General features: G+C 35.7%; 2 protein-coding genes across 14 annotated transcripts in view; one reads left to right on the forward strand and one right to left on the reverse strand.

Moving 5' to 3' along the window:
- LOC125658312 (H/ACA ribonucleoprotein complex subunit DKC1-like) overlaps positions 1–1,214 on the reverse strand; it is a 15,013-nt gene extending 13,799 nt beyond the window's left edge. The window contains exons 1-3 of one of the 2 annotated variants that reach the window (XM_056149943.1): positions 1,181–1,214; positions 837–939; positions 432–475 (exon numbers count right to left, since the gene is read on the reverse strand). In XM_056149943.1, coding sequence (XP_056005918.1) covers positions 432–475; positions 837–849 — 57 coding nt within the window. In that variant the 5' untranslated portion in view covers positions 850–939; positions 1,181–1,214. Of the gene's footprint in view, positions 1–431; positions 476–836; positions 940–1,180 lie in introns of those variants that run through there. The other variant, XM_056149942.1, reaches the window with a different exon arrangement.
- LOC125658313 (DNA excision repair protein ERCC-5-like) lies at positions 875–14,350 on the forward strand. Of its 12 annotated transcripts, none has more exons than XM_056149931.1 (15): positions 875–1,004; positions 1,340–1,472; positions 1,854–2,029; positions 2,502–2,734; positions 3,391–3,445; positions 3,997–4,140; positions 4,288–5,071; positions 5,465–5,712; positions 6,164–6,283; positions 6,511–6,724; positions 7,596–7,740; positions 7,931–8,019; positions 8,104–8,206; positions 8,360–8,444; positions 13,652–14,350. In XM_056149931.1, the coding sequence occupies exons 2-15, from the start codon at positions 1,385–1,387 to the stop codon at positions 14,060–14,062; spliced, it is 2,895 nt and encodes a 964-aa protein (XP_056005906.1). In that variant the 5' UTR covers positions 875–1,004; positions 1,340–1,384; the 3' UTR covers positions 14,063–14,350. The 12 variants fall into 12 exon arrangements, with proteins under 12 accessions (XP_056005906.1, XP_056005908.1, XP_056005907.1 ...); XM_056149933.1 differs by having other exon boundaries at positions 902–997; XM_056149932.1 differs by having other exon boundaries at positions 905–1,004; positions 1,189–1,472.
- Positions 14,351–24,433: the final 10,083 nt, after the last annotated feature.

The raw sequence follows: 24,433 nt of genomic DNA on the forward strand, positions 1-24,433 counted from the left end.
TGATTTCAATATCCATGATGATGATATATCGGAAGTCTTCTCCCTTTTCAAATATATCAATTAATACAAACATTATTTTGGGGGTTTTTTTGTGTAGGTTTGACAGTTGATTGTGAAAAATGGAATCAATCAGAATCAACGAGCCAGAAATGATTGACAATTGAATTCACTAACTCCTAGTATTTGTATCGGTATAGTTTAAGTATAAATTTGTGATCCATGTTCAAGAATGTATCAATAAAAAGCATGACATAAAATTACACACACTTATCAATCACATTTATGGTTTTAAACAAATATTTTGAAAAATGCAATAAAGTTGAAGTGTTGAAATAATCTCATTACACTATTAATGCCATTACACACATAAATATACCTTACAGGTGCATATATTAACATTAATACGTATTTGTTTAAATCACTGTACGTACCGCAACATCTATAGCACCACTCTTCCTCTTTTTCTTCTTGTGTTCTATTACAAAGATTATATTTACTCATGTTAATACTAATAACATTCACCAAAATTCCATCTAAGCGTAAACAACTTGAAAATAACTCCATCCCAAGATAATGTAAAGATTTATTCCAGACAAATCTATGCAGAAGGTGCAACCTACAGCTGCGTCTACCTGGCCTGACCACGCGGCCACGTGCTTATCAAAATAAATTGAGCAGATCATATCATGATTTGTGCATGACTGGCACTTAGTGTTTGGTATACAAACACATTCACAACCAACGAAATAATCATTGCGCTTGCCATATGAAACAAACAGTTAAATTTTAAAGCATATTGACAGCATAATAACGTATTCCTCGAACTCGATACTTACCAGTATCCGCCATTGTTATTTTGTAGAGCACGTGTTCCAAACATCAGAGGAGTTCCGAAAATATGAAAGTCTTCAAAACGTTTTCCATAACGTGTAAAAACCTCTAAAGTGAAAACCGAAAGTACAGCAAAATTGGTGATATACGATAATAATACGATACGGTATGAGGTGGGTTTTTAACCTTTTTAAGTCACCTATGACATGACTAGACTCAAGTGACCGATTTGATTTGTTTTATCCGTCATCTTCTTACTGCCATTCATTTTGCCTGAACAGTTCCGCCTTGAATTAGCACTTTTAAACAGAAACACAGCTTATCAATGAAGTTTATAAAAAAAATTTACTTGTTCAGTTGATGTAGGAATCTCTCTTGTCTGGGTTTTTCAAATAACAGCAGATGGGTGTGGTAGGTTTGTGGCCTGAACAGTTCCGCCTTGAATTAGCACTTTTAAACAGAAACACAGCTTATCAATGAAGTTTATAAAAAAAATTTACTTGTTCAGTTGATGTAGGAATCTCTCTTGTCTGGGTTTTTCAAATAACAGCAGATGGGTGTGGTAGGTTTGTGGCAGCTGCTTCAACCAACAGGACGACCTGTTTCATTGCAGTCTCTGGAAGGGAAAGTTTTGGCCATCGGTATCCTTCAGATGTGTTCTCATGCAGAGATTCTGCTTGACTGAATTTGCTATCGAAAAGTATTGTAATGTTGATTTTTTGACAATCAGTTCATGGATTCTTGTATCTCATATTATATTCCTATCAAAGACAAAGTTTGTTGTTGTAGTGGTCAGCCAGGTTTTATCGCCGGTGGCCAGAGAGCTCAGTTGGTAAAGCATCTGACGAAAGATTCAAGGGGCCTGTGTTTGAATCCAGAAATATCTTACTAGAAAGTAGATGACCAGGGGTTCGAATGACAACTGTCCTGGTCAGCTAATCAATGTACGTGTGATTGAATAGTAGAATATCCTTTTGAAAAGTATATACATTTGGATGAAACCCTTAACAAATGTTAAACAGATGTGAGCATATGGCTGCACCAGGCTGTGAAGGGAATGAGAGACAAAGATGGGAGCCCACTACCCAATGCCCATCTCCATGTGCTGTTCAGCAGGGTGTGCAAGCTCCTCTACTATAAGATCAAACCGGTGTTTGTGTTTGATGGCAGTGTTCCTGAACTTAAAAAGCAGACAATGGTAAGATGATGGTTTGATCCCTGGGCTTGGACTTCTCGAAACTTAAGACATTGAATTGTTCCTTCGCCAAGCACCCAGCAATAATGCATTAGAAGCGAAAGTCACAGGTCCTACAAGAAGACATTAAAAATCAAGGTCCTGTATATTGGTCTGCATTAATATGGGGGGAAAAATCACCATTATGATCTTGAGTGTCATCCATAAGTTTGAAGCACTTTGCCTACTGGTGATGTACTTATAATTATCAGTGAAAGATTCTTACATGAGACATAAAATAACTAACAAACAAAATGTGCTCTCTGTTATTCACATGTGTGTTCATTCATGCATTTAGTATGTTGCTATGGCATTAGCACATAATATTATTTGATTTGCACTGGAGTTCTTATACTTGTAAATACAAAGTATGTATTAAGGTACATTTTGTTTTTGTACGAGATATACTGACTTTGATTTTAGATTTGACTTTCAGGCGTCCCGAAGAGAGAGGAAGATGATGGCAGAAGTGGAAGGTGACAAAGCATCGAAAAAATTGCTGGACAATCTGCTAAAAAGTCACGCCCTGAAAGAAGTTCTGAACAAAGGCCATGCGTCAACTTCAAGTAGTTCCATCACATCACAGCCGTCGACATCCCGCCAATCACAAGGAACGACTCAGAAACTAGACCTATTTCAGCTACCACCCCTACCTGAAGAATTTATAAGGTATTTGTATTAAAAACTGTTTAATCTTACTCCAGTGTAATTTGTTTCCCTGTATATTTGTACTTTAAGGTTTACTCCTAATTGTGTTTGCTTATTCTTTACACTGTGGTATTCAACATCTTGGGTAATATGACACAAACCTTGTATCAGATGAGACAGGTGTTACCATGATAATAATTATTGAAAATGGATGTGTCACAAAACACCAGTCACACAACATCAGCCACACAACATCATTCACACAACATCACACAATATCAGTCACACAACATCATTCACACAACATCATTCACACATCACACAACACCACACAACATCAGTCACACAACATCAATCACACAACATCACACAGCATCAGTCACACAACATCAGTCACACATCACACAACATCAGTCACACAACATCACACAACATCACACAACATCAGTCACACAACATCACACAACATCAACATTAAATGTACATTCTCTCGAATATTACATCCATCAATCAATGGGTACACCAGTAGGGGACATGTATGGCTTATGCAAAATCTCAGAATGCTTGTTATATTTTAGAAATATTGTTTAGGTCTAAAAGTAAAAACTTTCGAGTGTTCATCCTGTTAAAAAATTAAGTATCAAATATTGATGTTACTTCTTTATTTTTTATGAAAGAGCCCAAGAATTACAGCCATGGGAGGAACCTTCTTCTGATGCTACAATTTTTGAGGTACCTTTATCATCATTACAGACTAATATACTATAACTATAACTCAGCAATCTCTCTTTTATAGTATAGATTTTCTGAAGTGCTTTCTCCCTTCCTCTCTCTGTCTCTCGCTCTCTCTCTGTGTCTGTCTGTCTCTCTCTTTCTCTCTCTCTCTCTCTCTCTGTCTGCCTTTCTCTCTCTTTGATCTAACTTTCATCTTTTATCTTGAGTTGAAATTCAGATTGTCATTTACATTTTTGTATACTTAGTGACAAGTGAATTGGACGTTTTCAAAAATTATTTCCCCGGGATAAATCTGACTGTGGAAATATAGTATTCTAATGTAAAAGTGATTTGTAGTAATTACAATTAATCTTATTCATGTACATTTAATAAAAAATTCAAGACAAGGCTTAAAACTTCTTTGCTAATTGTATTATTAATGTGTGTACTGTAGGCACTGACATTAGAATTGGTACTTTTCATATATGGATTATTAATTTTTTTTTTGGGGGGGGGGGAGATTCTCTAACTTGTTGAGTAATACATTTGTCATCTTCCTATTTATGAAGGATAGGTTTCAAGACTTGGATGGTGTAGATATTGACTCAGCTGAGTTTAAATGCTTACCTCCTGAGATTCAGCATGAGATTCTTAGTGAACTCAAAGAGAGAAGGAAAAGGCTTACTCGGCATACTAATCTAGTTCTTCCTCAGGTATGTCAGCCATATGTTTTATGCACAGCGTAAGCTATTTGTATGAAATATTATTGTTTTGATATTCAAGTCAGTTGTACAGAAAAATATGAGAATGGAATTGGAAGTCAGTATGTGAAATGATTGTGGACTTTCTGTATTTTACAGGATTCAAATGACTTTTCCAGTTTCCAAATGACTAAAATTCTGAAACAGAGCCACCTGTCAAATAAACTAGAGGAAGTGAGGAAGGAAATGAACAACCAGGTCACCGGAACGATCACAAAGGATCTTGGTGACCACACCATAGGGACTGAGATACAATCTCGGAGAATCTTATCAGACGATTCTTTACATTTCATCCTCATCAAAGGATTAAGTAACAAGCGTAAGCTGGAGGAAGTAAATAGAATTCAGGAGGAAACTGAGATGATGGAGGAATACAAAGAGGCATCTCAAGGTCAAGGAGGAAACGAAGGAAGGAAAACGGAGGAGAAGGATGAGCTGGTGGAAAGTGACACTGAAGTTGATGAATCTGTCAGAGACAGTAAACGATCTGAAGATGTGGAGTGTCCAGGAGTGAAGACTGATAAACTTAAGGTCAAACATGACTTAGGAGCGAGTAACTCGGATAAATCTAATGAAAAAGAGAGAATACCCATCATTGAAATGAGTGACTCAGATCAAGAAAACAATCAAGTGGACAAAATGAGTTCAAACGGGGAATTTAAGGTGATGGGGAACAGGAGGGAGGTTGAAGATTCTGAGGTTACTGGTGTGGAATACAACACACACACCTCTTCTTCAAGGGAGATAACTCTTGTTAATGGAGTTAGTACACCTCTAGAAGTTGGTGGGATTGAGAAGACTACAACAGTGGAGTGCCCAAGGAATCATTCATCAGAAGACAAGGGAAACAAGTCATATCAGAATGAATCCAGTGACTCAGAAGGTGAACGATGGAAACTGTTAATGTGTACTTCAATACTGAAAAGATGAAAGACTTGCTAGTGTAATATCAGTATTTCACACTACTGTGAATTTTTCTAGTGCCCATACTGTGGAATCATAAATGTTCAAAAGAGCCAGTGTTTGTGGGTAGATAAACATCTAATAGTGCGTGAGGATGGAATTTCAAGAGTTAACGTCATTTTGAAACTATGAATCATATCACTATGGAAGCTATTGCAAAGAATCACTAGTTCGTGGGGACGTAAATTCATGGTTAAAACGTAGCTACGAAATCCTTGAACAATGATTCCTCACGAACAATAATGCTTCCACAATATCCACGAAATGCTTCAAAAGTTATACTCGGTACTTACTATATTCGGTTATTTTTCAGACGAGGGATTCATTGAGGTGTCCATTGATCCCAACAAAGTTGGTCCCGATGAACTTTTTCCAGCAGATATATTCAATACTAGATCTACCTCGGAATCTCAGAAAGAGCTGGCCCCGACAAGTGATGCAGAACCGCAATACGTGTACTCACCAGAACCAGAACACACGACAGCTGAGTTAGAATCCACAGAGACCAATACAGGGGAAGAGTCCAGAGATCTTGTCCAACAGTTTACAGAATTAGTGGAGGTATCAATTAAATATTGGAAAAATTATTTTGCTGAGGGATGAGTGGTTGTTTCAGTTTCTGCGTGCTCTAAAATGTCCATGTTCTATCAGTTCTTATTTCTGATTAAATTGTGAGAATATCTAATTGATATTATTTGTTTTAGTGTACATGTAACTGATCTTAAGAATATTTTACAAAGATTCATATTGTGATATCTTGTGGTTTCATTAATTTGCTGGGGCATCAACTTTCATTGTTTTAACAAAGAGAACCATTTCGTTGGTATGTACATTCCAGACCTGTGCTTCGTTGATAACTTTGTTTTTGTGATCTTGTTCAACTTCAAAAACAACGAAAAGATGTGACCTATGAGAAATGGTGAAAATGCAGCGTGTGAAAATATCTGTGGAGTTATTTCCCATGGTTAATGAGAGATTTTATAATATAAAGTGTTTTGTTTTATAAATACAGAGTGACGTGAACAAAATCTCTGAAGAACTGGAACTGGAGTCCCAGACACTGCAGCAAGAGAGGGGCAGACAGGAAAGGTTGGCCACATCCCTCTCTGACCAGATGTTTCTTGAGGCTCAGGTTGTCTACTGCTTCAGTATATAGATATTGACAAAATGGCAATTTGTTTATGTCTTCAGGCAAACACTGTTTCATTAGAACTTTATTGGAATCATGGTAAAGTATCGTTATGGTTGTTCAATGTATGTACATTTCTTGACAAATATACTGACTTTTTTAAGATGGTGGAGTCAGAAATGTACTGTGGTCGTATTTTATGATTTAACAATGACTAATATCTACCACAGGATCTGCTGAGACTGTTTGGTGTGCCTTATGTACTGAGTCCAACAGAGGCTGAGGCTCAGTGTGCCTGGCTAGACTCGCTCAATCTCATTCACGGCACAATCACTGATGACAGTGACATCTGGTTATTTGGAGGGAAGCGAGTTTACAAAAACTTCTTCAACCAAGATCGGACGGTAGAACTCTATTTGAAGGAGAGCATTCAGAGCCAGCTGGGTAAGTAGTAGATTGGACGGTAGACCTGAAATCTGAAGGAAAGCATTCAGGGTCACCGAGGTAAGAAATAGAATTCTGTCTAAAGGAAAGCACACAGAGTTATTCAACTGCATAAGAATTAGATCGAATTGTAGAAATCTGTCTAAAGGAAAGCACACAGAGTCAGCTGAATAAGAAATAGATCAAACCGTGTAAGATAATCGGTATGAGATTTCTGTGATGCACACTGTCACTCACAAATATGTACAAGTTTACATATATTTGATTCAGATTTAGAATGTGAAGCCTGGTAAATCAGAAGAAGTCGCAAAAGAACATTTATAAACACATATACAACCATGTAAATTTGTTATAAAATGAGGAATATTGACAATTATATACATGTAGCTGATTCCTTTTGAGAAAATTGACACTGAATGGTATATTAATCCTACAATATTTACATTTCCAGTGTTTTTGCCTTTTGCGTTTAGGTGTAACAAATCATACAAATGAAATCCTTCCATCTACACATTTAAGTTTTTGAAAATAACAGGGCCTATTTATGTCCAAACCATACCTTGTTCTTTAATTTTTGAAAAATACATGAGGATATGAACAGCAATGCTTCATGTCAGCATACTTTTCATGAAATGCTAAAGTGATCTATGATGCATGCCAGCATAAAGCATTGCAGTTCACAATCTAATTAAAATTAGATGTTTGATCCGCTCGCGTACTCGTTATATGCGAGTACGCGAGCGGATCAAACATCTAATTTTAATTAGATTGTGCAGTTCATACCCTCATGTATTTTCAACATTTATCATTTCTTTAAAATTATATCTAGCTGAACTGAATTATGGTATGTGTATCATTAATCTGTTGATAGGATTAAGCCGTGAGATACTGATTAACATCGCCCTACTATGTGGTTGTGACTACACTGAAGGAATTCCAGGGGTGGGACCCGTGACAGCTATGGAGATCTTGAGTGAATTTCCAGCTGCTGATTTCTCCTCCCTACAGGCATTCAAGTAAGTCTGCAAGGTGTAAAGGGAATATAAAATTCTGTTTTGAAATCTTTCATTAAAGCAAAGGAAATGTTTATTTTACAGAGAATATGTTTCCTTCTTTTCTTGTATTTGACTTTCACATACACTGTACCTTGCGAATATGCGGAGTTAGAAGTTTGATTAAGTAAACTCTGTACCTTTTTTTCCCAAGGTCTTGGTGGGAAGAAAGTCAGAAAAAGAAAAGAAATCCAAATATTAGCAAAGTCCGGTCTAAACTAAGGCGACTGGATGTTTCTGAAGGTACATTTACTATTGGTATGATGTACATGTATTTACATATCACGGTTTTGGATTGGTGTTGTATGGAATCACTCTCTACTGCAGGATTTCCAGATCACAGAATTGTGGATGCTTTCCTGAAACCCACAGTGGATGAATCTGAAGAAACTTTTTCCTGGGTCTTACCTGACCTTGACCTTCTTAGAGAGTATCCTTGACACTATGTGTAAACTTTAACTTGTTTCACACTTTTTTTATAATATGGACAGTAATATTACTTTCTATGAGAAAAAACACTTGTTTCACTCTTTTAAACATAGAGATGGTTAATTTTATTATCATTTTCTGATCTCCTGAAAAGATACGCGAAAGAAAAGCTGGGATGGACAAAAGACAAAACAGATGAGCTTTTGCTTCCTGTTTTTCAGAAACTTCAGGATACTCAGGTATGCCTTGAAAATACTCTGAAAATATACAGATGTATTTCAAAAAGTTTGAGACTACAGTTATCACAATTCACCTTTGAATTAGAACCTTTACCCGATATAGTATTGCGTTGTGTGACGACACAATTGAATGAGACGATTGAACAGATAGAGTGACATGTTTGATGTACAGTACACGACACGAGTTTTATACACCCCACCGTGGAATGACCACGGTGGAAAATCCACGGAGATACACCGTGTCCTCCGTGTTCCACGGTGTGTGTTATTTGGAATACACACAGCTGCTAAGAGCTTTGTTCTGGCCACGGGCGCCTTGCGGGAGATGGGAAAATGTGCAGCAGGCCAAATAATCAAGATAAAGATGGAATTTTAATAAAAGAAAAAAATGTCAATATTTTCCCTCCTGATACTTATATTGTTTTTCAGCATTTTGAGCCAATTCCAACGATACCAAACACTATATATTATGTTTTTAAGAAAACCTGGTTTTGAATTTTTTTTCTTTAATAGTCTTCTTTCTTCATTAAAATATTCTTAAATTCTATGTTTAAATAATGTGTACTTGCAGGCAATTCCTGTTTTGAATGCGAATTAGTATATTCAGTAAATGAAAAACATACATGTACAACATGTGATAGGGATGTTTAATAATTACCATGTGCTCTCTCTCTCTCTCTCTCTCTCTCTCTCTCTCTCTCTCTCTCTGACAAATGCGCTGTTTAACATAATTACTTCCATCATATTGTGCTAATATGCATCTTGACAAATATAACTTGATCCAATATAGAAATTAGAGCATTGTCGATTATTAACAAATTGGAATTAATTTATTACGTAATTAATAGAAGCAAAAATACAAACCATCGAATGATTTATTTTTAAAATCCCGAGTTAATTACATTTGACCGAGACTTATATTCGATGTACTTTGGTAGAGATTTTCATAACAAAAAATGTTCATCGGGAGTGTCTGGATAATGCAATGATTTTTGTATAATAAGTATATATCATGCAAATTCCTAGGATCTTTGTCACAGTAGAACTAAATTACGGTTAGCTAGTTTGGATTTTGACTTCGTAAGAAAAGTGTGAAATATATTCGGTCGGCGCGATATCAGATCTAGTCTAAGATCACGGGTATTTTGCGCCGACCCAATATATTTCACTCTTTCCGCAAGAAGCCAAACACTTCTGTTGATTTCAAATACACGGATTAGCTGACCCCATTGTTCTACTGAGGCGAAAACCCCTTCGAATTTGCATGGAATGTACAAGTTATACACAGGTCATTGTTATAGTCATACATCATAGTACCGCTAACCCGACATTTTATTTTTTTTTAAATTTTGAATAAGTTATTGAATGGCGAAGTATGACCAAACTGCAGATTGAACTTTATAGAGCCCCGCGCTAACATTACTTATATTTTTCAATGTATCAGAAGGGGTATGTTGCCGGTTAAGTTGTGTAAATTTCTTGACAAGCAATAAAATAACAACAAAAATGGTGCGTAAATAACCTTAAATTGGGAGCGTGTGTGTGGGGGGGGGGGGGGGGGGTAGTAATATGAAACTGTCTCAATTCCCCCTTCCGACTTCAATTTCTTAAATCGTGCAGTGGGTAGGTCGCTACAAGCTACAAGGCTACATCCTTAACTTTCAAGTTTTCAAATTACACCCTCTCCGATTCTACGTGCCTGTAATCAATATTTAAGGATGTAAATCCTCGGTGTCAAATGCAACTAGTTCATGAAAAAAAGACTAATATCAATATAAACAGAAATGACTTAACGATTATTTGCTTTTATTCATATACGCTATCGATTATTAAAATCTTTAATTTAATCTTTAGATGCATTAGATAATGAAATTTTAATAATTGATAGCGTATATGAATAAAAGCAAATAATCGTTAAGTCATTTCTGTTTATATTGATATTAGTCTTTTTTTCATGAACTAGTTTAATTTAATCTTTAGATGCATTAGATAATGAAAGCAAGATTATCAATCATTGATTATAATATTCATGAAGGTATGCAGATACGGGAAGTTTAATACGCTCAATATAAATCTTGAAAGTACAATTTCTTTCTGATTAATTATCCATCCCCTTTCATTCTGATATTGTTTTTTATTTCCCATTTTGTTTTCTTTACATGTTAAATTTTTGGGCTGGTCCGGGTTAGGACTAATGAATGAGTCCACCCCCCCCCCCCTCCCCCTTCTAAAACGATGTTACGTGCTTAGCTGTCTATCTCCTTCTCAGTCAAAAATAAAAATAAAATAAATACATGCTATATGTACTGCAACATCATTGGATTTACTGGATAATTCTTCGATTTCACCTTCATAATACATGTTAATGCAAGCGGACTATCTAGATTTCTTTTTTTCCATCTTCGCTAGCCGAGATTATTTGTCCACGAAGGCAAAGTTGACTGAAAACCCATTGCTAGCGGAGATGAGATGAATTTTACCCCCGTATTATGTTATAATTGACCAAAACCTAGTACGTTTGTTTTACAACTTTCATTTAGAAGACGCGCAAGTTTGTGAGTCACTGAATAGACGAGAAAACGTCTGCATTTTTATTTCAATCGTTGTCAACTCTATACTTTGTGATATTTCAAGACTACATGTACTCAATTCAATTTATTGGATCTCATCACCATTATGCAATGGTATACAAAAATATAAAGACAAAAAGATGTTATATATACATTTAGTAAATAATACATGCGTGTAATAAAGTATTTATCAAGTTAGAAAAAAAACTAACTTAAAAAAATGTGTTATTATTAATGTGAAGTATGGGCATTCTAGGTAGGGGAGCACATTTTATTTTATTATTTTCTTAATGAAAGTACGGAGTTTTCTAAAGGTTTGTTTAAAAGTAAAGATATTCTTAATATTTATTTGTTTAGGTGATAAAAATTTGATTCTTTGCTCACATTGCATCACAGTGGAGTACATAATGAAATTCATCTCCAATGTAAACATGTACATGTATATAGCTGACCTTAATCACATATTCCTAATTACAATGAAAACTTTACGTAAAAATAAACCATTGCTTATGGTACACATTTCTTTGAACTGCTATTTATCAAATTGAAATTACTGGCATGTGATTGTCGTTGTTCATGACCCTTCTTTTATTTGGTGAAATTGTGCTGCACGTGCCGTGAAACAATGTACCGACGAGTGGTAGGAATAACACAGGTGTTATTATATACAGGATGTCGAGAATTTGGGCGTTTCATAAAAAGGTGTGAACGTCTGCAGGGAAGTCTACATACGGATATGTACCGAAAACACCAACGTATCATTAAACAACAATTACAAGAATTGAATGATTGATAGCTAATTTCTAAATAAGTAATGGGGTGGGGGCATGCATGCTGGCTAAGTGAAAAGGTTTTTGGGGTGAATCATTTCGGAAATTATTTCTTTGTTTTATCACACAGAGGTACACGGTGGCATCGACGGAGGTACAGGTGACATCCACGGAGATGCGCGGTGGCATCCACGGAGATCCTCCGTGGACTTCAATGTCTAGCTCGCGCGGAAAAATAGGACTTCAAAGGTGTCGACAATTTTAAAGGTCCACCGTGTTTGGGGCAAATTTGTTCCACCGCGTTGCGTGGAACACGCATAAAACTCGTGTCGTGTACTGTAATACAACAAAAGTTTTCATTGGCCGATTACAGCCCGCCCACTTTCTCAAGCGGATTCAGATGATCAGATAAGATAGACAGACTAGAAAATTACTAGCTTGAGAACTGTAACTCTCAATAAAAAATATTGTGACAGAACAGGTAGCTACAGATCCACCTCTTATAAAAATCTTCGATTTATGGGGCACAAAAAGCTGAGCACGGATGAGGCCTGATATCAGTGTATTCTTGTGTTGCTGTCTCATAAATTTGATATTAAAAAAATCTTAACATATTTTCCTACTATACTTGTGTCCAAACATACCTTCAAATATTCCTTAAAGCCACACACGACCCGAAAACTTGCAGCTTCAAATGATTTAATTTGTTGACGTAGCCATGTTGGGTAGCCGGTCAATTCGAACTCTGTTGCTATTGGTATCTATTCATAATATTTTCTTTATAAGTTATGGATTCGCTCTTCCTTTATTATCAACATGAATGATTAATAGAAATTAAAAAATATAGTTTTTGTAAAGGTAAAATAAGCTCTTGATTAACGAAAATGCTACATAAGCCCATTACATATGGTCCTTGTAGCCTTAACACTCGTGTGGCAGAGATGGAGACCGGCCCAGACTAATGAAAGCCGCATTGCCGTGAGTTTAGCTATGTGAATAATTATCATTTAATGGAACTGGGATGGTATATTATTTAAAATATTTAGCTAAAATATTTGTGGGTTATTAGTTCACATCTAGATGCTATTGTGCCAATATGGAAATGAACCGGGATTCGAATTTACTGGCTACCTAACATGGCTACGTCAATGAACGAAATTATCAAAACCTGTGAGTTTTTGGGTCGTATGGGGCTTTAATAAATATTTGAAGGTATGTTTGGACACAAGTATAGTAGGAAAATATGTTAGGAATTTTTTGATATTAAATCTATGAGACGACAACACAAGAATACAACTTTTTCTCTTTCTTCCTTTGAAGTTTGTTTCCATCTGGCCGTCATGTTTTCAAATGCCGACTACTCCCGTATAAGGGAATTTGGGTGGACTTATACATATGGACCAATGAGAGTTTCTGTTGCATTTCGCAATTGTATTACAAACGGATTCAATTGTGTCGTCACACAACGCAATACTATATCGGACAAAGCGTTCTAATTCAAAGGTGAATTGCGATAAAGATAATTTAAACTTTGCATATTTTATTACAATTAACAACCAACTTCCAACACTTGTACCAATGTCCCTTGTCACCTCAGATGTAGGTATAAAGAGTTAGTAGGTGTTGGAGGATACACGAGTATCCAGGGGAAACCTACATTGTATGTGTTTGTGTGGGCGACCACTCTCTTGAATACAATCACTGCTGATCACCAGGATTGAATTTGAGTTGAGCAGTGAGAAGCGAGTTCATTATACACTACACTACCTTAAGCTAATAGCTAAAAATATTGAAGTTTGGTTAGGTAGAATATTAGATACTCAATATGCAAACTGATGTATTCAATATGATATTGTTATACTTTCAGACACAGACTCGGATAAATTCTTTTTTCCAACCAGAGAATTTTATGGAACCAAAGAAGCTGAAAAGTGTCAGGTTAAAAAGGGCGCTGAAAAGATTTCACAAAGAAGAAAGAGGCAGCGAGGATAGAGTAGAGGAAAGTGCAAAAGAGAAAGCAAAACGAGTAAAAGTTGCCAGTGAACTAAGCAGAAGACAATCTACAGGAGGTGGCAAAGCAAAACAAAAATTGTGCAAGAATTCAAAACCTGCCCGAGGAAAGGGAAAAGGGAAGGCACCTGCAAAGAAATCTCAAACGTCCAAAAAACCGGTGTACCGGGAGGAGGTCAATCTGTCAGAGAGCAGTTCAGATGATATAGCTGATGATGATGATGATGATGTTCTGGCCAATCTAGACTATGAAAGTTGGCAAAATTGATGACTGAATGGTCTGTGTTACTGTATGAAATACACTCACTGTAGGTAGTCACAATGTTTCAATGTTTGTGTCTCAGGTTCATGCATTTACTTATTTATTGAATGGTTTACAATATTGACAATATGAAAACTAGTGAAAGGGGGGGGGGGCATTTTTTGATATGTTATAGAGTGGTGTGGTCTATTTCCATGCTGACATTCACAAATTTATTTATAGATACAGATTAATTTAACACTTTTTAACATGTTACCATGATTACAATAAATAAATTCACATTATGTGACATAACATTTGTTCATATTATCAATGACTAGCTTTCATGTACAGATTATAGTACCTCATTAACTTTAAGCTTGTTTACATTAAGATTGATAAAAATTGGTCATGATTTCCCTATATGGTAGTACATGTATGAGATGATTTTTCCTTTGTTTTCATGTTGTGTTAAACCATGAAATTAAGTGCTCAGCAGAGTATAATTTCTGCTCAATAAGGAAGCACATGCAGTGTGGTGTAATTCACAGTCCAGGAAACTATAGTGTATTGTGAAAAAGAATCCGGATTTTTCTGTATGCAATTAAATTAGATTTTTTTTAAAAATAAAAATATTTTCTATTTAATCTGTGAACATTACGAATACTAAGACAGATTTAGATATATATTCCTTGTCATTGTGTGGTGTCACTTGATGATGTGCTCAGCAGACGATATATTTCCGGATTTCTGGGAAATGTCAAAGTGGTCCGTCTTCAAGATCATTGTGGCTAGCCCAACTGCTAGGCTAGAAATCTAGATCTATTGAACGCTCCGTGTGAATTAACGCTCATTATCCCTACGTAGGGCTAGCCTAGATGTTCCTTCAATATCATAGCACTACCTGTCTCATTGGGATCCGGATTAGAATAGGTCCTCAGTACTCCTTGCTTGTCCTAAGAGGTGACTAAATGGGGCAGTCCTTCTGATGAGCCCGCAAAAACCGAGGCCCCGTGTCACGGCAGGTGTTAGACATATTCTAACCTGGATCCCCAAGGGAAATCTTTACTGACAAGAGCTCATTAATTGTGAAGACTTGCGTAAACTATTGTGTAATATCATGGTACATCTTGACATCTTGGTTTTTCACTCACATGAGCTCTTGGCTTGAGTGAGCTTTTCTGCCAATTTAACATAAATGCAAATAATTAATCAAAGTACTGAAAGACGGGGTCAAATTGTTCAATGCATAACTTTCAGAAATGGTGCAGTTATGCTAATATGACAATTCATATGAAAACTCTCCAGACAAATACTTTAATCAGACATAGGTCTTGAATTGCAGATTTACGTACAACTTCATATTTGTGTTTTGGATACAAGAAAAGAAGTGTTCAAAATTGAAATTTTCTTGAAGTATGTTCCTTTTTTATGGTTTTGAGGCCAAAACGAATATTTAAAGGAATGCTTGTATTGTGAACTTCTAGTCTTGTGGCCAGTTTTGTTTAATTAATATAATCCAGAATTTGATATTCTTGGTTATCATTTCGCCGAGATAGTTCCTTCTTTATTAAACCTCAATATTCTTGGTTTGTATCTTTTAGTGAGAGTCACCATTTTAACCTGAGCACTTAGCTCTTCAGCTATTCATAGCTAAAGCAGGTGCTGAACTCTTGTGAAAAAGTATGAATGCTATGATAGAGTAAATGAAAAGAAATATAGATAAAAGTATGGAACAAAGTTTAATATGTCAACAGAACAGAAAAATAAAATATGATAGGTTGACATATGACAGTATATGTTTAAAAGCTTATTTTTTATGGACCAACATAATGAAACCAAATGTTAATCATAACATTGATAATGGCATACTTTGGAATTCCTCAATACAACCTGTCAATAACACATGAAATGTTAAAATCAAGTGGATATGTAAACACTCCAATTCTTTCTTTGGTAAAGGAAATTTTCGAAACTACCAAAACTGTAAACAAGAACATGTAAATTGTAAACATTATAACAAAATTGGTAACAAAGTAATTTCAATTTTTTGACATTCATTTGGGCTGGAAGTTTCCTATGCAATGAAAAATATTTACATGTTACAGTCCAACATAAATAAACAAGTCCACAAGCCAGACAACTGTCTTCTCAAGTGAAACAATATGACATGAAGTGCTGCAAATTCAGGCATTTTAGAATATTATGCATATACCAGTATCTGGACAATTAACAATTGCAAAAGCATTACTGTTGAATAGTAATAACATCGATATAGAACAGTGAACTATGATTGTTTAAAGAATATAATACTGTTGCAATGTGAGATTTTGAGTTAATAATACAGACTGATGCCTTATCAGGGTTAAATAAATTGCAATGCTGGGTTTCCATAGCTATTTTCAGAATCACAGAAAAGATTATAATGAGATGGACATATAAACACTCCAAACTTGTATAAAACTAGATGTGTTTGTGAAACACAAAATGCCCCCAATAATGGCCAATTCCGAAGATGACCAAAGTCACAAAGACAAATATCTTGGTACAAGTAGAAATATCTTGTCACAAGAAATGCTCAAGTGCAATATGAAAGCTCTAATATTTACCATTTAGAAGTTAAGACCAATGTCAATCTTTTTAAAAGTAGGTCAAATGTCACGGTCAAAAGGTTTAGTACAAACGGAAAGGTCTTGTCACAAGGAATACTCATGTGAAATATCAAAGCTCTATCACTTAATGTTCAAAAGTTATAAGCAAGGCTAAACTTTTCAAAAAATAGGTCAATCTTCATGGTCAAAAATGTTGGTACCCACAAAATGGTCTTGTCACAAGAAATACTCAAATGAAATATCAAAGCTCTAGCTCTTACTGTTCAAAAGTTATTGGCAAGGTTAAAGTTTTTAAAAAGTAGGTCAAACTCCAGGGTGGAGGTCACAGGGTAAAAATGTTGATACCCACGGAAAAGTCTTACCATAAGGAATACTCGTGTGAAATATCATTTACCGTTCAAAAGTTATTAGCAAGGTTAAAGTTTTCAAAAAGTAGGTCAAACTCCAAGGTCAAGGTAAAAAATGTTGGTACCCACAAAAAGGTCTTGTCACAAGCAATACTCAAATGAAATATTAAAGCTCTAGCTCTTACTGTTCAAAAGTTATTGGGAAGGTTAAAGTTTTTAAAAAGTAGGTCAAACTCCAAGGTCGAGGTCACAGGGCCAAAAATGTTGGTACCCACAAAAAGGTCTTGTCACAAGAAATACTCAAATGAAATATCAAAGGTCTATCACTTACTGTTCAAAAGTTATTTGCAAGGTTAAAGTTATCAAAACGTAGGTCAAACTCCAAGGTAGAGGTCACAGTGTCAAAAATGTTGGTACCCACGGAAAGGTCTTGTCATAAGGAATACTCATGTGAAATATCAAAGCTCTATCACTTACTGTTCAAAAGTTATTAGCAAGGTTAAAGTTTCAGACAGAATGACAGACAGGACAAAAACAATATGTCCCCTGATCTTCGATTTCGGGGGCATAGAAATGGTTTCTAAACTACTAGAACTGTAAATATGTACATGTAAATTGTAAACATTTTAACAAATTATTTATATAATTTCAAATTTTTTGACACACATTAGGACTAGAATTTTCCTATGCAATGAAAGATATATACATGTGATAGTCCATCATAAATATAGAAGTCCACAAGCCAGACATCTTTTTTAAATAATATAATATAAAGAGCTGTAAATTATATAATTTCAAAATATTAAACATCAAAGATGCGTATGGCCGAGTTGCAGTTTGGAAAATTATGCACGCTTGCATTCACGAAGTAAAAACATGCACGTATTTTATATAGTTTATAAGTATGAAGCTTTGAATAGCCGCAATAGGTATTTAGTGTGATAATGACCTTAACCTTTGGATTTCAAAAGCAACATGAATCTTGAATGTCATCAGGATTTGAAGTCTGATAAACATGCACCAGCAAGTACATGTATAAAAGTTAGAGGCAAGCTCAAATCTACAGTATATATTGAAAAAGAGACGTTGACCTTTTGACCTAAAAATAAATAAGAAAAACATCCCAAAAAAAAACTCGCCTGTACAGTTGTCGGGGGGGGGGGGGGTAATATTGTTGGCTTGGATTAAAACTATTTTTTGCGTCCATAGCATAAATAACACGACAAACTCCGGATACATTCGCATATTCTCGGTTTCTTCCGTAAAAAGGCCTCATTATATATGTAAACAAAGTAAGAATATTTGCTCATGGAAACAACAATAGTTTCTGTTTGAAAGATAATTCAAATTCATCTAATAAATCAATGAAAAATAAAAAGATTGGTTTTTTTCCTTCAAAATATTGATCTTATATTTTTCAAATCTGTGTACAAAATGATCAGCGCAATTTATGCACTCTTTTCTTCCGCGTAGATTCAATTCATGTGTTCTCCGCACGGCTTCTGTTTTGAGGCCTCGACTGACAATAAACTAATAGACGGGGTCACGTGACCCCGTCTAAAAATGTCATTAATTATTTCAAGATATCATGAATTCAATTATTGCTTGCAATAGTTCAATTGATGCGCACAACAAATGAATTGTTGCTGTTATCAATCGAATATTGCGCGCAATAATTGGATTGATGCGCGCATAAAAGTAGTTTCCGCTTTCGTCAATCGATTTGATGCGCGCATCAATGCCGTTGTTGCTCTCTCCAATTAAATAGATGCAATGTGACGGAATCGTGGGAGTTATTGCTGGCAAAATTTGATTTGTAGTTTGATATGAATGTTTTCAGTTCCAAAGAATGTTAAAAACTCTTCATCGTAGGTCTTTGAAATACATTATAATGTGTATCAGTTTGCTTTTGGATATTTCAAGTTGCTTTTGGATATTTCAAGTTGCTTGTGGGTATTTCACTTTGCTTGTGGATATTTCGCTTTCAAAGACCAATCGGCTTTCGTGGGTGTATGTGCTGTATATTGAACTGACTTATTATGAATTTAATTCCGTTAATTGGTATAAAATGCCAAGTGCTGTATGGTAGGTTCATGTATGTGTAGTTCATTCATAACTCGTCACCAAAAGATATCATAATATATATATACATGTATTTAAAAAAAAATTGTACAAGAATGAGAGATATAAATTATAAGCTACACAAAGTGAATCTTTGCATAATTTGACAATTGATACACAATACTATTCAAAGTGTGCTTTTCTGGATCCATTTCGTAAATCAGTTTTGAGAGAAAAAGAAAAGGAAAGTACATGTACACCCCTACCTAGTAACCTTTTTAAAGTGGGTCTTCACGGGATTATATAAGTCTCGACATGTTCTAGGGAGGTCTTCACGGGATTATATAAGTCTTGACATGTTCTAGGGGTGTTCTTTTTTTTTAATTATTATTCATTCAACTTTTTTTTTCTTTTACATTTAGAAAACATCAGATTTTTTTTTTTTGCGTGATTTTGTTCATGCAAAAAGCCGAGCTTCAAAGTCTTCAGCATCGGGGCGACAGGTGAAATCGTGTACGAGCTAATGATAATTGAAGTGAATGAAACTTCTCTGTTTCCATGGGTGACTAAACTGCTTTCTCCCGATCCCTTTATCAAGAATCGTTCACAATTAATTCCTATTGACCAAATTTGACTGGTAATGTTATGATGTTATTACCCAATGTAAATTAGGGCTTAATCCGCTGGCCGCCTTCAACATAACAGAAGCTCGAGTCTTGTGGAGTTAGCATGTATTAATAAATTTAAAAAATCCCAAATCCACAGCCTGACAATTTCATGCAAGGATTTGTAGCTTTAAACATATTCAATTCAGAAGTTGGCAATCGCATGCACAGTTGAAATTCACCAACAATTTCGAAGCACACATTTGTTCATTAAACCTCAGTAAGGTAGGCCTACAATACATTCGTTTTATTTAATTAGCCCCAGATGTAATTCACTGCGCTATGTGATGTACCGATGTACGATACGTTTATAATTCAGTATTATAAAACTAAGTAGTTTATAGTACTGGCCTTTTATGAACTTTTATTAGGTGGAAAACAGCTTAGGTCATATTTAGATCATTTGATCCACTCATTTATAATCGCTACACATAGTGTAAAGTTTGGTTAGATTGGGCTACTGTGTAAAATGTAAGAGGAGAAAAATTCTGGGGACCAGGATTTTTTTTTGATTTTTTTTGGCAGTGCAGGTATAAATATAGGTTATCTACTAGTCAGGAGCAGCCACTACACTAAGTTTGATTTCTCAAGATCAGATGAGCAGATGACATTTGAGTCATGACCTTGGACCTTATGACTTAAAATCAATGGAGTCATCTACTCTGTGGGAGAGCCTTAGTGTATCAAGTTTGATGTCTGTAAAGCAAACGGTTCTTAAAATATATTGAATGGATAATCTTCTTAAATTCTTAGTAGCTTGCCCTTTGACCTTGTAACGTAAAATCTACTCCTAAGGGTGTACCAAGTTTGATGTCTGTAAACAAAGGGTTCTCAAGAATTACTTACTATTACAGTTTGACCCTTGACCTTATGACCTCAAACTCAATAGGGGACATCTACTTCTTAGGGGGGACTAGTGTATATCAAGTTTGGTGTTTGTTTAGCAAAGAGTTCTCAAGATATTGATGGGAGATTCCTATGTCCAGAGTAGATTGACCCTTATCAGATTTTATGTCTTTCAAGCGAAAGGCTCTTAAGTGCAAACCAATATACCTCCTTTTTCAACGGGAAGGGGTATGGAGCGCCAAATTAACATAAACTCAAATAATTGAAGATATCTTCAATTATTTGAAGATATCATCAATTCTATTATTGCTCTCTTTAATTGAATTAATGCGCGTATTAAATCAATTATTGCTCTCATCAAATGAATTAATGCGCACTTCAATTCAATTATTGCTCTCATCAATTGAATTAATGCGCGCATCAATTGAATTAATGAGAGCAATAATTGATTTAATGCGCGCATTAATTCAATTATTGCTCTCTTCAATTCAATTGATGCGCGCATTAATTCAATTAATGAGAGCAATAATAGATTTGATGCGCGCATTAATTCAATTATTGCTCTCTTCAATTCAATTGATGCGCACATTAATTCAATTAATGAGAGCAATAATATATTTGATGCGCGCATTAATTCAATTATTGCTCTCTTCAATTCAATTGATGAGAGCATCAATTTAGTAGAAATGTTGCTCGCAATAATTAATTTAGAGCTCGGTATAAATAATTTGATGATCTCTTTAATTCAATTGAAGATATCTTTAATTCATTTACAGTGCTTTTGTATAAGGAATTAATGCGCGCATCAATTCTTTTAAAGAGAGCAACAATTTAATTAAAGATATCATTAATTCAAGTGTGGATATGTTGAATTGAAGATATCTTTAATTATATAGTTGCTCTCTCTAAAAGAATTATTGCTCTCTTCAAATGAATTAAAGATATCATTAATTCAATTGAAGAGAGCAATAATTGAATTACTGCGCGCATTAAATCAATTGTTGCTCTCATCAAATGAATTAATGCACGCATCAATTCAATTATTGCTCTCATCAATTGATTTAATGGGTGCATTATATCAATTATTGCTCTCTTCAATTGAATTGTAGCACCATTAATTCAATTGTTGATACCATTAATTCATTTGAAGAGATAATTAATTCAATTAAAGCGCGCATCAATTCAGCTGAAGAATTAATGCTATCACCAATTCATTTAATGCGCGCAATAATTCAGAATTGAAGATATCATTAATTATTTGAAGATATCTTTAATTCAATTTCTGCGCGCATCAAATGAATTGATGATATCTTTAAATAATTGAAGATATCTTCAATTATTTGAGTTTATGTTAATTTGGCGCTCCATAAAGGGGGGGGGGGATGATAAATTGATAATCGCATTCATTTATCGTTTTGTGAAAACTCTTATCTCCATAACTTAATTTGATGAATGTGTTTAAAGATGAAGATATGTAAATATATCATATGAGTAAAGCTAATACCAGTAAATGAAGTTTTCTGCCGTTTTGACTCACACCCCCCCCCTTCACCACAAGTTTCTTTTTAAAATATAAAATTGATCATGTCACGAGTAAAATGTCTTTATGTCGTACAGACATTTTTGCACTATCCCGAATTCATTCACACAAACGAGATCTTCAGTCTGTGATAATTACTTGGGCAGGTATTTTTTTCGTATATCGTTGGATTATTTTCTGGAAGTGTCATGGCTGATGATTGCATTTTGTTTCATACAGCAATGTTATCAAAATTCTGGTATATTCTCTCTTTTTCTCTATGTGTGTCTCGCTTTTCCATGCATTTACAACTTTGGCACTTTGACAAAAACCAACATCCAACTTAAGTGTTTTTAATGTAAGAATGCATATCCACACGACTTCCTAATATTTTGGTTTAGACTCTATGATGATAGGATTTTGCGATTAACAAGAAATTAAATCATTAAACTCAACTATAATGTATTGTGAAATTACCAGGCAAGAAAATCTCTCTCTCTCTCTCTCTCTCTCTCTCTCTCTCGATAGATAGATAGATAGATAGATAGATAGATAGATATTAGTCCTCGATTAATGCTTGTCATATATTTTTATAGTTCGTGGCGGAAGCCCCTGTGATAGACACTATCCTGGTTCATGTGAAATTTTATTCATAGAAAAATAATGATATTCTGAAGAATATAAAATGGTATGACTATGGTTTCTTCAACTTTCTTCGTGAAGGAAAGAATATTTCCTGAAAAATCTATCTACAGATCTGCTAGATTATGAATGCAATCTTTTTAAAAAGTATATGCACATATAATCGACCACTTTCGTACAACTTTGATATGAGTGGGCGCTCGCTACATATTCTGTCATTGTAACTTTTAAATTCTAATCAAACCATGCATATCTTGATTAACAAAAACATGAAACGAAAGCCCACCACACCTTTAAAAAGCTCGGAATCGATAATTGAAGGTTTATAAAGTCTGGTTTTTGTTCGATCTCAGAGATCAGCAACACTGTATACGATAAAAGGGAGTTTTCAATCACATTTCATTTATTTATGATACGCATAAATATTTTATATTTGTTTTAGAAAAACACATAAATTATGTATTTATTGTTTGTATGTACTTATAAATACATTGTACGTATACCTGGTAAGTATTTCATACGCTTTATTCTCGTATGATAAAAGTTTTCATATGCTACAATGTAACTATCTTTCAAGTGAATTAATTTGGTTAAACATACATAGAAGGGACACTATTCTGATGAAGATCTCCCAATGCGTACCACTAAGCCAGTTTGATGGGGTTTTTTTTTTTTTAGGGGGGGGGGGTAGGAGAATGCAAATTTGATACTGTGACTTCTTTTCTTCTAATGTCCCTGTTGCCTCAATTAATTGAATGATGATGGCGTCCGTCGGGCTTGAGATACCATGGAGTCTGCGCCTGAAAAGTCAGTTGGTGCTGACAACAGCGCCGGTTGACGCGGGGGCGGCTTTCCCCGTTGTAGTTGTTGCATGTGAATGCGGCGTCTCCTGGTGTCCTCTGACTGTTCTTGTGACGGGTGCATCTATTCTCAGTGACTCGTCTGAACTCATCGTCGCACGCCACGGCTGAAACTTACACTCCTCTTCCCTTTCACAGCTGAAACATACGCTCCTCTTCCCTTTCACGGTTGAAACGTACACTCCTCTTCCCTTTCACGGCTGAAACATACGCTCCTCTTCCCTTTCAAAGGGAAGATGAGCGTACGTTTCAGCCATGACTTGCGACGATGTCAAGCTCCTGTCTCCATCTATCACAGACACTGGCGATCTCCTCTCACCTCTCACGGACACTGGCGATCTCCTCTCACCTGTCACGGACACTGGCGATCTCCTCTCACCTGTTTACGTCCATGCCAAGAGACTTGAGGTCGCACTTGTAGACATCCTTGAAGTGGTGGTGGTGGGGGGGGGGGGGGGGGGGGGGGGGGGGGCTTCTTGGGCTCTTGTGCCGGTGTACTGTCGCCAGCTCCCCGAACAGCAGGTCGTTGGGTATCCCCCGTCTGTCATGCTGTAGACATGGTTCAGCCAACGGAGGAGACGTCGCTGTAGTGAAGAGACTGGGACGCTGGGCGTGTGTGAGGACTACGTTGTTGGTCGTCTTGTCCGGGCAGTAGAAGCAGTTCCGTCGGGCTTAGAAACTAAGTCACAGGCGCAGGCTAGGAGCTGGACATGGCCGTAAGGAGCTTTTTATAAGCGCTAGGAGCTTATCCCCAGTGCCACTCCTGGCTATGACAGTGCCACTACTGGCTGCAACAATCTTGGAATTAGATTATTAATATAGGAAATATCTTATTTTATTTCCCAC

Source organism: Ostrea edulis, chromosome 9 (genome assembly GCF_947568905.1).
Source record: "Ostrea edulis chromosome 9, xbOstEdul1.1, whole genome shotgun sequence".
Taxonomy (NCBI): domain Eukaryota; kingdom Metazoa; phylum Mollusca; class Bivalvia; order Ostreida; family Ostreidae; genus Ostrea; species Ostrea edulis.